General features: G+C 38.9%; 1 protein-coding gene across 3 annotated transcripts in view; it reads right to left on the bottom strand.

The window, feature by feature from the left end:
* OGDHL (oxoglutarate dehydrogenase L) overlaps positions 1-16774 on the bottom strand; it is a gene marked incomplete at both ends in the record, with an annotated part of 49395 nt that overhangs the window by 10720 nt on the left and 21901 nt on the right. For 2 of the 3 annotated variants that reach the window (XM_084290583.1, XM_084290584.1), the window contains 6 exons: positions 9452-9579; positions 11950-12100; positions 14645-14773; positions 15494-15596; positions 16173-16325; positions 16589-16768. In XM_084290583.1, the coding sequence (XP_084146709.1) occupies positions 9452-9579; positions 11950-12100; positions 14645-14773; positions 15494-15596; positions 16173-16325; positions 16589-16768 (844 nt within the window). The remainder of the gene's footprint in view (positions 1-9451; positions 9580-11949; positions 12101-14644; positions 14774-15493; positions 15597-16172; positions 16326-16588; positions 16769-16774) is intronic. The other variant, XM_084290585.1, reaches the window with a different exon arrangement.

Below are 16774 nucleotides of genomic sequence, written 5' to 3'. Positions count from 1 at the left end.
ATTAAAACACCTCCTCCAGCTCAGAATTTTGTGTGAAGTTTTCCCAAGAGGTCTTTGAGGTATACACCATCTTCTCTTGTAGAAATCTACTTATGGTCTAGGACTAGTTCAACAACCTAATTGTTAATTTTCTGACTTGCACGGCCCAGCACACCACCATAAAATTTTCCCCCCCAACTCATGCAGGAACAAAATTATTGGTGACATCAATTTTGAGTCCTTATGCAGGATTACAGCCTTCAGATCTTTAAAAGAGCTGGAACTAAGAGCTGCGTGGAGACACACCGCACAGTAAGCCTTCGGCAAGGTTATGAATCCTTTAGGTCTCTGCCTCTGTGGCAGAGAGGAGACCAAAAGTGCTCTTTGTGGAGAGGACATCATACTTCAGCTAACGAAAACAAAGACACGCTCCTCTCTCTCCATTCCTTATCACACATCTATGCCCCTTTCCAGGTGGTTTACAGTGACAGGCAAGTGCAGAAATTCCTTAACCTTGTGCTGTTTGGACTATGAATTCAAACAACTCCACACAGAACAGAAAAGCCCTGCACCCCTCCTTACTCAGCTACGTCAAGTTAACACAGCAGGACAACCATACAACAGCAGCCGTGCTGACAACAGCACAGGTGTTCTGCACAGAGCAAGCCAGGCAGTTTGCTGTCTGCTCTTAAATCTTGTCAAGACTCGAACATAACTGAAGGCTCCATGAATCTCTCTCAAAGTCAGAAATGAAGTCAGAAGTGAATTGCTTCTCTCATTGAAAGCCCTGCAACAGTGTGATAAAGCCCCAGCTCTATGACAGGGACTGGGGAGATGACTGGAAGAGAAAGGAAAAAAAAAACTTGCTACTGCAGTATAAGCTAGGTCATTGATTCCTAGTGGCTCTTCTAAGGCAAAAAACCCACAAAAAACCTACAAGGGTGTTTGTAGGTGCTAGATGGCTTCTGCTGTGAAGCTTTAACATGCAGGATCTCGTGTCAGGCAGAATAAGGAAACCTAGCTATGTGCAATGTACCTGTCTCACATTAATGACCACACTTAAATTTAGGGTATTTTTCTACACCATGTCTCATACTGAATGCCTAAATCTGTATTTGAAAAACTCAAACTGCTTGGAAGAGATGAATTTGGCATCTCAATATTCTCCACACACAGAAAACTGCTTCAGTCACCAGCAAGTGAGAGCTGGCCTGCCTCATACAATTTGTGATTTATACCTAGGCTTATCTTCAGTGAATACAGGAATAACTTCAAACAAAACTATAAAACCAGAACAATAAGCAGTAACAGAAAACAATACACAATAATAAAATAATAATAATAATAAAAATACTTGTGTGATGGCCCAGCATACCAGGAATAGAGGGAAAAAAGGTAGAAAATTTGTGGCATGTGCAGAATACGAGTTATTTTAAGGTTATCGGTGCAAGCTAACTGATTAAGTTGTGAAGAATATTTCAGGATCAAGTCAAGCCTATTCAGACCTTCTTTGCCCTTTTTAATGCTGTTCGACTTTATGCTATCACAGAGATACTCAGAGCTCTAAATTAAGATTGAGGCGTTCCCGTGCTGGATGCCACAAACACATACAAGTAGTTCCTTCCCTGAGAGATTTACTGACAAGCTGGAAAAAAAGAGTGAAGGACTAACCAATGAACATATCATTACAGAAACTTTAAACTAGCTTGTCCAGTTCCACAGCGAAAACCCATAGCAAAACTAGTACAAGCCAGGCACACACAAAGCAAGTCCCCCTCTTAACAAGAACTACAAGAATACCTCTCCAACACCTTACACGGACACTGGTCATCTATGCATGAGACTGAAATTGCTCTAGCTTAACTCAATGGCTACAGCCAAACTGGGACTACAGGATTTCTTCCTTCTGCCCCAGAAACAGAATCTTCTGCCAATGGCAGTATACAAACTTTCCTGGAAGTTTAGAAGATCACAGAATCTTGGTTGGAAGAGACCTCCAAGATCATCGAGTCCAACCTCTGACCTAACACTAACCCACTAAACCCCACTAGTCCCCACTAAACCATATCCCTAAGCTCTACATCTAAACGTCTTTTAAAGACTTCCAGGGATGGTGACTCCACCACTTCCCTGGGCAGCCTGTTCCAATGTCTAACAACCCTTTCGGTAAAGAAGTTCTTCCTAACATCCAAACTAAACGTTCCCCTGGCGCAACTTTAGCCCATTCCCCCTCATCCTGTCACCAGGCACATGGGAGAACAGACCAACCCCCACCTCGCTACAGCCTCCTTTGAGGTACCTGTAGAGAGCGATAAGGTCACCCCTGAGCCTTCTCTTTTCCAGGCTGAACAAGCCCAGCTCCCTCAGCCGCTCCTTGTAGGACTTGTTCTCCAGGCCCCTCACCAGCTTCGTCGCCCTTCTCTGGACTCGCTCAAGCACCTCCATGTCCTTCTTGTAGCGAGGGGCCCAAAACTGAACACAGTACTCGAGGTGCGGCCTCACCAGAGCCGAGTACAGGGGGACGATCACCTCCATAGACCTGCTGGCCACACTGCTTTTTATGCAAGCCAGGATGCTGTTGGCCTTCTTGGCCACCTGAGCACACTGCTGGCTCATATTCAGCCGACTATCAACTCCCAGGTCCTTCTCTGCTTGGCAGCTTTCCAACCACTCATCTCCCAGCCTGTAGCTCTGCTTGGGGTTATTGCATCCCAGGTGCAGGACCTGGCACTTGGCCTTGTTGAACTTCATGCAGTTGACCTCAGTCCATCGGTGCAGCCTATCCAGATCCTCCTGCAGAGCCTTTCTACCCTCAAGCAGATCGACACATGCACCTAACTTGGTGTTATCTGCAAACTTACTGAGGGTGCACTCAATGCCCTCATCCAGATCATCGATGAAGATATTAAAGAGGACCGGCCCCAGCACCGAGCCCTGGGGAACACCACTAGTGACTGGCCTCCAACTGGATTTGACTCCATTCACCACGACTCTTTGGGCCCGGATATCCAGCCAGTTTCTAACCCAACGAAGCGTGCACCAGTCCAAGCCACGAGCAGCCAGTTTCTTGAGGAGAATGCTGTGGGATATGGTGTCAAAAGCTGTACTGAAGTTAAGGTAGACCACATCCACAGCCTTTCCCTCATCCACCAAGCGCGTCACTTTGTCATAGAAGGAGGTCAGGTTTGTCAAGCAGGACCTGCCTTTCATAAACTCATGCTGACTGGGCCTGATCGCCTGCTTGTCCTGCAAGTGCTGTGTGATGACTCTCAAGATAATCTGCTCCACGTGCTTCCCCAGAACTGAGGTCAAACTAACAGGCCTACAGTTTCCTGGGTCGACCTTCTGGCCCTTCTTGTAGGTGGACAACTACAGGACAAATTAACTGCATGAGAGAACAGGCAAGACAAGCTCCAAGTGAAATTGTCTATTTGTGGAGATAACAGCTTTAGCTATTATTACATTTTTATAGTGTCTTCATAGCATACTCCTTAGTGATTCCAACCCAGCTTTTTGTTTACCATCTCCATAGCAAGAAATCTTCGAGTCACTTGGCTTCAGTCACTTGCTGAACTCTAAACAAATCATCCATGACTCCAGCAGATGCTCATGTTCTCACGAAAAGGAAATAGGCAGGTTGTGAGGGCAAAAGGAGATCAATAAGTTAGCGACTTAAAGACAGTCTGGCTATGCCAGTGCGTTACCAAAGAGGATGTTTTTTGCTGACCACTCCCTTCAGCCTGACTACTTGGAAGGCCTTTCTTTTACAACGTATTTTAAATCTCTGTCCTCCTTATTTCTGTGACTATTGATTTTAGCATAATGCAAACAGGGGAAAAACCTACACAACTCTTCAATGCATGTTCCCAAAGGTATCTGAGAAATAGATTTCCCTAGGTAGGCTTGAAACCCATTCTAATTTTACACAAGCATTAAGAGACCATTTCATCTGATTGGGTGACATGGTTGAGAAAATATGCAATATGTTCAAGGCTTATTTGTGCATATGCTGCTCTCTGTAAGGATAGGGTAATCTAGCTTTTAGAGAAGAAAAACCTGAGGTCTTGACCACTTTGAGCTTTCAGTAATCACACGGTGCTTCCTGAAGAGTATGTAGCTAAATGTGCATTTAAAACTTGGTCAGAGCACACACGATTTTGTTTCATATACTGAAACCATCCCTAAAATTTCACATAGAAAAAAGAGCACCATTTCTCACTACCTATTTTGTTGTTTTGTGCTAGTAACCTCCACAAGGTGACGCTGTCACAGGTGAAGTTGTATTAAAACTTATTATACGATCCCAACACCAATACCTTTTGCAAGCTTTCTGACATCCATATACTTGAGAAAGTATATTCAAATGTTACCTACACATTCTGATTAATATTTTGAAATTACTACAACAAGGACTACTATTTCATGGAACGTGTGTCTGTGGTATATCAGAACTCATTTTCCACCATGAAAATGACAGTAAGAGTCTTAAAGATGTTAAAGACATTAAAGATGTTCTACCAGGAACTATAGCAATTGCTAAGAAGTCTGTTGACAATTACTGCTTCTAGCTGCACGTGGAGAAAAGTATTTAAAGAGCTAAATAGTGCTAAATATATATATATATTCATATATATACATATATAGGTAGATAGCTGTCTAAACAGATGCCAGGAGGACAGGGTGAGGTGCTTTTCCTGAAAGGGATTTGTTGGGGCACCAGATGCATCCAGGTCAGGGAAGCTGACCTGCGCTACAAAGATTCCACAGTTCTAGAGATGAAGTGTGACTATAGGGGAGCAGCTTGCTATCCAGGACCCCCTGAGAGGGCTTAACTTCAGACAAGAGTAAAGGGTTAAAAAACTGCAGAAGACATTACAAACTTGTATTGCTCATGTCCGCAGAGACCAGAACTGAACAACATTTCTTCATAACCCCATGCAAACTTTGTCATTTTAAAGCATTAATTCTTATACAGCTAGACACTGAGAGAACAGGTTTAAGCTGTGACAAAACTGAGTGCTAAGTCAAGCAGGCTGCAGGGCGTAAGATTCAAAGAAGGAAAGGTGAAGCATCTGTACCATCCAGAAAGTGCTTGAGAGCCCCCAAGCAGCTCCTGAACTCGCAAGCAGCCTCTCAGGGCTCAGAGCACACCGTGGCACAGGGGACCAGTATCCACACAGCAGTTTTGTCTCTCTCCCTCTGTTTGGAAGCCTACCAAACAAAAATACACAGCACTTGACTAAGGTTGCAAAACTAATGTTTTAATTGCTGAAGTTCATTAAGGTCCCTAGATGGCAGCCATAGCAGAAAGGCATGTGTCTGTTAGCCCAGTTCCTGCTGTGCTCCCTTACTGTTTTTCCATCACTCTGGCAGAGAAAGGGGTGCTTTCAAGCAAAGTGGCAGCTTACACAGCATATGATGATGTGGTTTTCCCCCACAGCATTTTGCATCGTTGTCATAAGAACTGTAGTTTTTCCAATTGACATAAGCAAGGCTACAGCTTAATTCAGTGCGATTTCAAAAGGATTCAAGGCATCAAAGTTAACTAATAGCCACAGATGGCTTGTCAGTGCAGGGATGTAACAGCAGAATGAGGAAAGTTACAAAGAAAAATGTGCTATGTTTAATGGAAAATCTAAGCTCAGAGCTTAACAGAGGGATGCATATCTTTTCAAAAAAACAAACATAGCCCAGGAGTGGTGGCTGATCCTGCAGAACAGAAAAACTTAAGAAGCCTTAGAGCTCCATGTAGATGCCACTGAAAACCTGATCCTTGGTTACTAGTCTGTCGTATTCCCCAACACCATTTCTGACAGTTAAGAATATTTTGTACTCCTAACCTTAAAAACGTGTTGTTCTGAATGAGCAGTAACACTATGTATTTCATTCTAGGAGTGCATTGTGGAAAAAAAAAAAAAAAAAAGTTTAAATGAACACCTGTCCTTTTCCCTTTGTCTTCTGTTTTAACCACGACCTTCCCCCTTGAAAAAGCTGTAGTCTAAGTCTCTTAAAGACTTTGCTGAGCTTTACACTAGCTCCAAGTCTATCGTGCTTGAACACTCTCTAGAAGTTTCCGATAGGGGATGCTACAGCTCAAGACCTCTTAAAGGCAGCTTTGAAGCTGAGAGAGAATAGCTCCTCCTGGTTGGAGGATCAGTACTACACAAGTCATTCTGAGGGTAGTAAAGAAAGACAGGAGATCCTTTTGAGTATTTAAAAATGCTGAAGAGGCAGTGTGGAGAGCCTGTAAGTTAGTTCTGCTTTTCTCTTCTATGCTGATCAGCAAATAAATGCAGACAAAGTTCTTCATGACTTCATACTTCCAGACATTCAGTTTCAATGAAAATGAAAACTTATAGCTAGATGAGTGGACACAGAAGTGAATTTTAATAATCTAGATATAGCTAAAAATAGGAGACATAAGATGTCTAATAAGATTATTAGAGGCTGCTAAATACCCTGACTTAATGTCCCATTGCAAACACTTCATTGCTTCTGGTATACAAGACATAAGCGATTGTTTGAGCTATAAGGTAACAAGACTGCCTTTGTTTTCTAAGCCAAATTAATCATGTCAGAGAATCAGTCTGCTCAATCTATTTTTACTTAGCTCTAATTCACAGAAGGTAAAGGAGTTCCCATAATAATTCCGAGGTGCTGCATGTTTACACAGTTGTAAATCAAATTCTTAATAGCATTTTATTTTATTATTTTTTTTATCCTTCCCCCAAATACTTTAGGACACTGATTGCACTCCTTCTGCATAACAGGCTTATGCAGCAGAAGTAACAGGTAACTAAAATCAAATCTGTGTTTTTTCTCCCTATTTTACGAACTCCTGAAGAATTGACTCCTTGAATTGTAAACATTCACTCATTCTTCCAGACACTAAAATGATGATGTTACCAGCCAAACAGGTAACAGTTCCAATAGCTTCTCTATAGTGCTTAACTAGAAGTCACGTGTATGGATACAATACACAAGTAAACATACCTGACAAAGCTGATATGCAAAAGTTAACAAGGGAGCAGAAGCTTAATTATAAATTCATTTCAGCATAGAAATATGGCATTTTCAGTAAAATAATCGCCACCCATCAACTATTTATACCAACATAATGTCCTTTATTGCCAGAAAATGTCTCAGACAAGAAGGATTTAAAGTCTGTAAAACCTAAAAATCAGTATTGTTAACTTTTAAAAATCTTCCATCACGTCTGCTGAAGCAGAATTGCACAGAAATGGTACTCTTGTTTTCAGTGTACAAACAAACCTATATTTTGCCCCATTGCTTGCATTCAGTGCAAGATATTATATCAACTTTCTCATTCTGCTGCTGAGGGAGGTAGAAGTGAGTAGGATGAAATGAAATTAAAAAAAAAAAAAAAAAAGCAAACAGGAAAAGCCAAAAGAAGCTCAGTTGGTTACCTTTTAAAAAACAGAATTGTTGCAATAAGAATTAGCCTTCACTCCATATCAACACTAGACTTCCTAGACTGATCAATTGAGATGTAATTTCTGGAACTATATCAGATTCAACAATATTCAGGAACACATCACTTTGTCACTTTCACATGTGGATACATTATTTGAATATAAGAAAACAAAACCAGAAACTTATGACCCAGTTGCCCATAAAATTTGTAGCAACACTATAAATACACTCAGATTAAGAAACCTCTGACCAAAACTGTGAGAAACAGTAGGAAACTGGAACAATTTTTGTTTGAACAGCAACAAAAAATGATTCTCTGAAGTTAAATTCTTGCTTTCTATGCCAAATACATTTTCTTATATTTATACACATTCTCTCTTGTACTCTCCTATTCAGAGTTTACATGTAAATGTCTTGTATTAGCTTACAAAGTTCCGCTCACACCAATTCTGCCAAAGAGCTAAGAAAAATATCTAAAAATGTCAATTTGTCAGCCCATGCTCCAACTATGCTGTTTTATACCATTTTAATTTTAATATTATTAGCAATAGGCAATATGTAGCATAAGTAATAATGACCATGTGATCAAATATTTATGGAAACTTGAGGCAACTAGTTATAAATTACCATCTTTATCTATTACGATGTTTCATCTTTTCCTTTTTTATAAGTTATTAATTGGATATGAAATAGTATTTCATTATTTATCCATAGAATCAATAACACTTTTGATAAATTATTAGATGCCTTTGTTCTGTGCTCAACATCCCTCTTGCCACCCTCATCATGTCAGAGTGAAGTTATCCATTCACTGTGAAGTTAAATGTCTTCCTGTAGCAAAAATGTAATCCACTATGATCAATGCTACATGTAACAAGGATTTGTTTTCTTAGTACAGCACAGTCAGAGTAGTAGTTCAGATAAAGCTAGGATAGATTTCTATATCTGTTACAAAGTGACCTGTTGACAGTTCCTCCCCTTTTGTTAATGCATTAAGTGAATGTTCCAGCATTGCTAAAATCAACCACAACAGATGGTTATTTTCATCTTAATCTAACAACTGTAGCCCGTGAAAATGCTTGTTTAAGAGATGCCAGGACTTGAGAGCTTTGATACTAGTCTCATATATAACTCTTTCAAAGCTTTCTTCCAACACGCTCATCCTCATTGAGCTGTGCTTCTCTTATACTTAACTTACCTTCTGTCATTACTATATATTTTCTTGAGTACTAATGAGACCAATGCTAGTATATTCTATACCTTTTCTAACAGAAGCTACTTAAGTCTCCCAGTTTACATGCTTTGAAGAACAGACAGGTTCTAAGCAGCCTACGTAAATAGGCGTATGTACCATTAGGAAAGTATGGAAAGTTTTGCACTATAAGCACATTGAAAACTGCAAATTCATATTCCTCATACAAGAGGCAACACATTCAAAACTTTAGAAAAAAATAAGTTGATTTTTTTCCCATCTCATTTTTAATTTATGCTAAAATGTTAAAATCAAGAGATCAATCATAGCACGCTATAGGGAAAAAAGTTTGGCTTAAAGTTTATAATACAACAATTGTTAAAAGCCCTTCAAGATAAGGCAACAAAGAGCAAAATTTATAATGAACAAGGTACATTCATTGAATCTCTTGGAAGAATTACTGCTTTCAGGTGGCGGAGCAGGTGGGGAAATCAGTTTAGGCATTTTGACTAGATTTTAGGCCCCCGTTCTTTAAATCCTGGCTCATAATACAGGATATATGTTCTGTATGTCCAGGCTCTTTGTAAACGGTTACAAATGCAGTAATATTGAAATATAACAAAAGCAGAGTGTTTTCATTTTTAAATGCCAGCAGAAGGAGCGATTTATTTGTTTTGAAGTTTGGCAAACTCAAATAACAAAGCAAAACTTTGTAGGCCAGGAGGCTTAACCTCATTAAAGCAAAATCTGAAAAAAATCCTCTTAATTAGCAGTCATCAATTCCTACGTTTTGTTTGAGACCCATTAAAACTTTAGTAAATCTCAAATAATTACCCCAAAACATACCTAAGACACCGTATTCGGAAAGGGAGCTGTTGCACACAGTATAGGGGGCCTGCTGCTCCCAGAGGTGGTTCATGGGAACACACGTTCTCTTGTCAACTTCTTGATCATGAAGCACGTGATGGCGATGGCTGCAAAGAGTTGTTAAAACAAATCTGTTAGCTAAGAAACCTTTAGGCTTTAACATTGCTACTTTCAAAGATAAACCTTCAAAAATGAATTCTAGAAATTATGTAAGCAACAGAACTATCTGTGGTTTACACAACGCTCTAGTTTGGTTGAAATATAGTAATATTATTGTCTCAATAGAATTGTTGCACCATTAAGGACTTTCACCGATTATCCAGGCTGGGTCTCAAGCACTCAAGGAAACTGAAAATTCATCATTACTAGTAGAACAGGGTGGGTGGCTGGGTGGGTCAGGTGGGTGTTATAAAACATATTAGACTAATAAAAGCCAAAAAGCAGAAGGAAAAATTGTTATCAAAATGTTCCACTCTGCCTTCCTGGCAAATTCTATTATTTTTTTCCTTAAGACAATTGTTTGGTTTTTATCCCAAAAACCTAATCTAATCTGTGCACCAAAACGTGATGCAGTTGCATCCTCTTTCCTACTATTTCCATTCACACCATTTACAGTTCTCTGGAACAGCATTAATCAGCATTAGAATGGGGCACCAAGGAGCACTATGAAAACAAAGATGACTGAAGTAAGTACTGTAATCCATTAACTCTCTGAGCAGACTAACTGAGTGAATCACACCAATATGTCCAGCTTTACAACTGCTAACAGAAGGACAGTTATTACACTAGTAACAACTATTGTGTGTTGTATAGCTGCCAGCACTGAAGACTGAATTCTTTTGTATTTCCCTTCACTGTAATGAATGCTAGCAGAAAACCTCTGAAATCTATTTAGAAGTCAACAAAATACAACCAGGAAAAGACAGAATCTTTGAAGACCAACACAAGGAGAGAGGCAGAAAGAGGAAAACAAACACACACACACAAACAGCTGTTAAAGCAGAAGTAACTTTCAACACTCATTTTAGTTTCGTCATTCAGACAAAGATAAAAGGCCTAGTCAGGCAATACACTTCTTGAACATTCAGTTTTGTGTTTCCTCAGGAAAAGGTGATTACGATGAGCATAGATGGACAGCCAGAAATATACAGACATGAAACTCAGATTTTGCTGTTAAAAAATTGTCAGTTTTAGTGACATCATACTAATATAAAATCAAGTTTTTCTTGTTATGTGAGCATCTTTTTACTCTTTTTTAAAAGACTGAATAATAAAATCAAGATGGCACGGTAATCCTCAGCTAGCTTTTGCCAGTCTGAATAGCTTTTTATTTGTCTTATTTGGTTTTTGTTTTCTCTATATTGTTGTGAGAACAACCATTTTTATTCTAAAACATTGAGAAAGTCTGGACAGTAGCTCAGGAAAATCCTCTTGCACCAGTCAAAGAGCTGAGAATAGAAAGGATTGGTATTCCTAAGACAAATCTATAGGTTTATGTTAGACCTGACTAAGCACTCACCTGACTCAGGCAGTTAGCTTGCTGAACAATGAACATGTGTTCCTCTCCCAGGAGGTGCTCACAACTTTACAAGACCCTGGTACTGAAATCAAGGAGGATGAGGAATCGGAGGTTGGGAGGGGAGAATCTCCTGATTTTCAGTTTTGTTTTGAGGTCTTGTCTGAAGGATTTTGTTAAATTACCATTAGAATGAGACAAAAAAAAGAAGAAAGCCCAAAGGATTTGATACCAAATGAAGCTCAGCACAGAAGAGTCGCACCACAGAGCACTGCACCACACAAGACAGGCACCAAGATTGATCTCTTTTCTGCACGCATTCACAACAAAGCATGGTGCAGCTGCTCGTTCATTCACCCCCAGCAATGGGCTTCGCATCAAAGGGTTCAATTAAATACATCATTAAGATTTTACTCCATGGAGAGTCAGGTAAGGCAGCAGAACCGTATATATTTTACCAAGTGATCAGATTCAGCATTCATTCATGCTCCACAGTCTTTAAGAGTTTCAGTACAAAGGATCTTGTTTCACTTAGAAGAGCCTTGCCAACTGGCAAGATATTTGCTCAGAGGATACCAGAGCTCCAAGCAGCCACCACTGCAGTAGTATTTAAACACTTCAGAATCTGCAGCAGCAAATACCTTGCTCATACTTCTCAGCAATTAGGTTGAATGTGGCTGATTTTTTTTTTTTTGGAAAGCAAAAGAAATAATTTCCATAATTTCTACTTTTCAGCCATGCAAGGAAGAAAATATTTAAGAACTTCTGTTCTACCTTAACTACTATTCTGTGTCTGTAAACAGAGCATTTTAAAGGAGATCAACTGAAGGAAACAACGACATTAAGATTGATGCTGAACAGTATCAGCTTTCCCCTTCCCTTAAAAGCACATATTCTTTACGAATTGCAAACATGTTCCTTTATGTATGGGACAGATTTTAAGAGTTATCTCAGTACTCACCTAAAAGTACCCCTCTCCACATCCTGTCCACTTAGTCGGACATGGATCCCTTCTTTCAGAAAAGAGCCAAAAGCCATGTATTCTGCTAAAGCCCAGTCAACAACCCTGTTCTTGGTCATTTCCAAGCGAGCTCTCAAAATCCGAGAGAGTCCTACATTAGAATAAAGATAAGAAATCAATGGTCCTACTTTAGAGAAATTTGACATTCATATTACATTCACCATTCTCCCCACTGGCTACAATAAGCTAGAACAGGAAAACCAACCAAGCTTAGATTGATGCTTTAAGTCTTAGTTGCTGATCTACTGTCTTCATCAAATGCAGGATAACTGCAGCCAAGTTAAACACAAATTCAATTTGTTTATCATAGTAGTTCTTCTAGGCCTGAACTGCTAGCAAAGTAAAATAACTTGTTTCCTAGGCAAAGGGTTGTATGTTTTTCATACCTTGTTTTAGCAGAAGAAAATAAGATATGGCTGTCAGAAACTACTGAGGACAATTAAAATGACTCATGGTCAAATACTTCTTCCTAAATATTTATTTTCACATTTCTAGCACCAAGTACTCTTTTGTAAAAGACTGAAAATGTCATCTATTGGGTTCTTCTCTCTTTCTCACTCATTTTCTCTTGGCATTTGTCTTATTGGATTCTGGAGATACTACAAAGAGAGAAACAGGCAGAGTTAATCAATATGATGAATATCAGGCAAATAGGAAATTGTACCAGCTGCCAATGGATTTTCAGTTGGTAAGCAATGGTTGTTGTTTTGTTTTATTTATTTATTTATTTATTTTTTTACAGTGAAGACATACTTTGGTGAGCCAAAACACAAGTTGCAACACTGTGACTTTCAAAGGGAACAGAAAAAAACTTTGAAGATGCATCCAGGTGCTTCCAGCTCTGAAGTTATGTAAGCTTACTGAATTCAGTGTCACTTGACACCACCTTATTTTCACATCTGCATTTATGCTTCTGGCAAGCTGTTCTATTTGTTATTTTCCCATTCTTCTCTTTGTTACTTTCCCCATCTTTACAAAAATCACCCTGCTTCCTCTCCGTGTACAACTATTCTCTTAGAAATCATCTCACTTTAGACAAGAAAATCTTGAAAACCATATCTTCTTTATAATATACTAAGCAGTTGATAAAACAAAACTGTCTTCCAATTTGTTTTTTTTTTGTGTGTGTTTTTTTGTGTGTTTGTTTTGTTTTGTTTTGTTTTTGAAAGACAAGGAGATACTAAACTGTTTTTTTCTTAGTAGAAGGCCAAAGTACTTCAAAGGTACTTCATCCTCTTCCAATTCTAATTATCCCCACATTTTCTCTCTCATGCCCTTTTAAACTGCATAAAAGAATCTAGCAGACCAAAGTTTGATAGCTATTTATCCAATAGGAATGCTTTATGCTAAGATGAACCTATCTCATATACTGGCAAATATTACTTTGAGTCAAGGATTTAATCAAGTTAATAGAGGCTGACTTACCTTTTTAATTAGAATGCTTAATACTAAATTTCATTGACTAACTATAATTTCAAATTTATCAGTATCACCAAAGTGCACAAACATGTAGAAGAGTTTAAGTACACCTGTTAGTTGTATGCGCTCAATGCGTTTGCTATTGATAACTAGGAATGCCTTACTCTCACTGCTTGTAGCAGTGCTTAGTTGTGCCAAAGGAACACAAACTCATGGAACATCTAGGGCAAACACACTTTATTCCTCAATGGATGATTCTGGAGATGAAAGATAATCTAAAAAATTTATCCAGAAAAAAAAAAGTACTCTCTCTTGATCCTACATCCTTGTACATTCCCTACAAGGCAACAAAAGAAAAAAAGATCCCCAAAGGAAAAAAAGATCCCCAAAGTGGCTCCATGCTTCCCCATGAAATGAACACATCCTTGTTCCCTGTAGAGCTGCTAGACTTCAACCTGACCAGGGATTAAAAGAATTAACTCAGAAGCCTGAGATAATGCCAAGCAATCCCTAAGTGAGACATTTAGCTTTTTACTGCAATTAGATGCTAAATTCAAAACTAGATTTCTTCACCCCAAGAGCTAAGACTTTCTGAGAAAAAGCTGGATTTGTGCTATCATCAACATTACCTGCTAAGTTGAAAGGAAAACTTTGGCTGAATTTGGCCACACAAAGTTCATTCAGCTGTACTAAAATTAGGCTCATAGCATAACAGCAGTGTTGCCAGGTTTGAAAAGACCAAGCTCTATTCCTGAGCAGAAACTTGTCTAACTACAAGAAAAGCATCTTGAGTGAATCCCAAATTAGCAGTAGTTTTAGCATTTGTAAAAACCATAACAGTGCTTTCTGAGACGGATACCTTACTTCCGAGTTAGTCCCAAAACGTGCTGTGCAGAGGCAGCACTTTCCATGAGCATTTGATGAATTAAAGAACTATTAACTTAACATTACAATGAGTTTTGCCTCCCTCAGAGAAAAATCTGTTTTAATATGGTAGGGAACAGAAGTGGTGTGACATTGAAAGGATATTACATTGATAACAGAGTAGAACCTTAACTGTCACATTCTCCTTGCCCCTAGGGTAGAAGAAGTAAAATAAAAGACGAGTCACAGGCATTTTCCTCTTTGGTAAAAGACCCAACAGCAACTCATTTGCAGAAATACAAAACCTGAGCAAGAAATGCAGCCACTAGGAGAAACAAAGACTCCAGCTGACCTGAATGTATTTTGAAGTCTTTGACTGGCACTGAACTAGCTACATTGCCAATGTGAGTCAGCAGGTCTTCTGAAATGCCAGTTGGAGGACAGGACATGCTCTTGGGTTCTCCATCCACGTTAAAGAATCCTGGAAGTAGAAAACTAGCAAGTTCAGGGAACAATTAAGAGATTTCTATGCTATATACAATTTATTTAAAAATACGCAACTCTTAATAGACATTCTAAGCAGCAGCCTAAACCTGTTCTTCACCTTTCAAAAGAAGACAATCACTTCCATTTTCTGCATGACAAGAGTACTTGATCTTACAGGCACACCATGATCTGTTTTGTTCCTACTTTCACTCCCTGCAAATCAAGTCCAACTGTGTGGGCAGAGACAGGCAATAAAAGGCATCCGGCACTTCAGTCCCTCCAAGAAGGGAGCATGAGACATACTCCTCCCTCTTCCCAAAGGAACAAAGAAAATATTGTAAGAAAAACACCCTCTTTAGTAAACTGAAGAGAGGGTTTTCTCACAGAATCATAGAATAGATTGATAGAATGGTTGGTGTTGGAAGGAACCTTAAAAATTATCTGGTTCTAACCCCCCTGCCATGGTTGACCAGGTTGCTCAGAGTCACACCTTGTTTTCCACCTTTTTTTTTTTTTTTTTTTTTTTTAGAAAGGCTCCTCTTGCAAATTGTTCTGGCAGAATGTTTTGTTTTCTGTTAACACAGGAAAACTAAAAGTCACACAACTTTATTCGAAAGAAACATTCACTGATGTACATTTAAGAGTACTAGACCTAGGACTCAAAATAAAAGCACAGTGATATTAACACTAGGATATACGAAAGGACAGTTCTTACCAGGCCAAGGTGAATCAAGCCAGTGCTTAATGTGTAGAATCTTATTATCCTTAGATCTAGTGTATGCTTCTTCACATATTCGATCGTATTTTGCAATTTCTTCCTGTGGAACAAGACGTTTTGTTTTCAGAACACCCTTTTATCTGAAAATGATACCTACTGTTATCTCTGAGGCAAGGCAGATAAATTTTTGCAAGGGAATAAAAAGCTTAAGCTGCTTTTACTTCTTTATTGCTAGATAGAATTGCCATTTCTATAAGGTGATCAACATGAAGCTACAGTCGTACCCGTGAGCATTCAAATACCATCTCACTGCTGAAACAGGATTCATTCGCACATAATCAACTTCTACAAATGTTGGAATTTAGTCAATTTTTTTCTACTCTATGTATTTCATAGCACTTTCAGTCCCTTTGTTAAAGCAACATTTATGTACATTTATATGAGATTTGTTCCTAATTACATTATATAGCAAGAATTAAGAAAATTACTAAAGTAATACCTCCATGGAAATAAGCTTTAAAGCTTTGTATTTTACATGAAAACCAAATTGAAACAGAAAGCGTCAAAGGATGAAGACTCAATCACAGTAAGGGGAGGAAGATTTTTAAGCAGTGGCAGTTGTGTCTTCCTACTGACAGCTTTGTAAGTTCCCTTTAAGCCTGCTGACATACTGTACCTCAAACTCTTGCAGTGTTACAGTTCCATCTGCAATCAGTTTGTCAGCATACTTCTTCAGCACTGGCACTTGCTTATGAATCTGCTTGTACATCAGAGGCTGGGTGAACATCGGTTCATCCATTTCATTGTGCCCTCTCCTACGGTAACAAACCTACAAATGGAAAGATTGTTTCTGTTGGTAAAGAAAGATGAAATTTAAAAACTTCATTTTACATAGTTTTACAGAGATTTAGCCTTATGGTATAAAAACATTTATGGATTCTTGTGGGGTTGTGTTTTTTTTTTTTTTAATTAAGAAACTAAAGGTCATTGAAATCAAACTATGTTTCTTGATTGGGTCTTCTAAGACACATTAAAATTAAGAGAATGATACATAAATGCACAGAATGAAAAGTTAAGAAACCCAAGACTTACTAAGTCAACTACCACATCTTTATTGAATGTGTTCCGCCACTCTGCAGCTACACTGCACACGTACATCACTGCTTCAGGGTCATCAGCATTCACATGAAAAATAGGAGCATTGACTACACGAGCAACATCAGTAGGATATGGAGAGGAGCGTGCCATACGGGGGTCTGTGGTGAAGCCAATCTAAAA

Source organism: Netta rufina, assembly GCF_964035555.1.
Source record: "Netta rufina genome assembly, chromosome: 7".
In the NCBI taxonomy this organism is placed as follows: Eukaryota; Metazoa; Chordata; class Aves; order Anseriformes; family Anatidae; genus Netta; species Netta rufina.
This window is presented reverse-complemented; position numbering and strand designations above follow the sequence as displayed.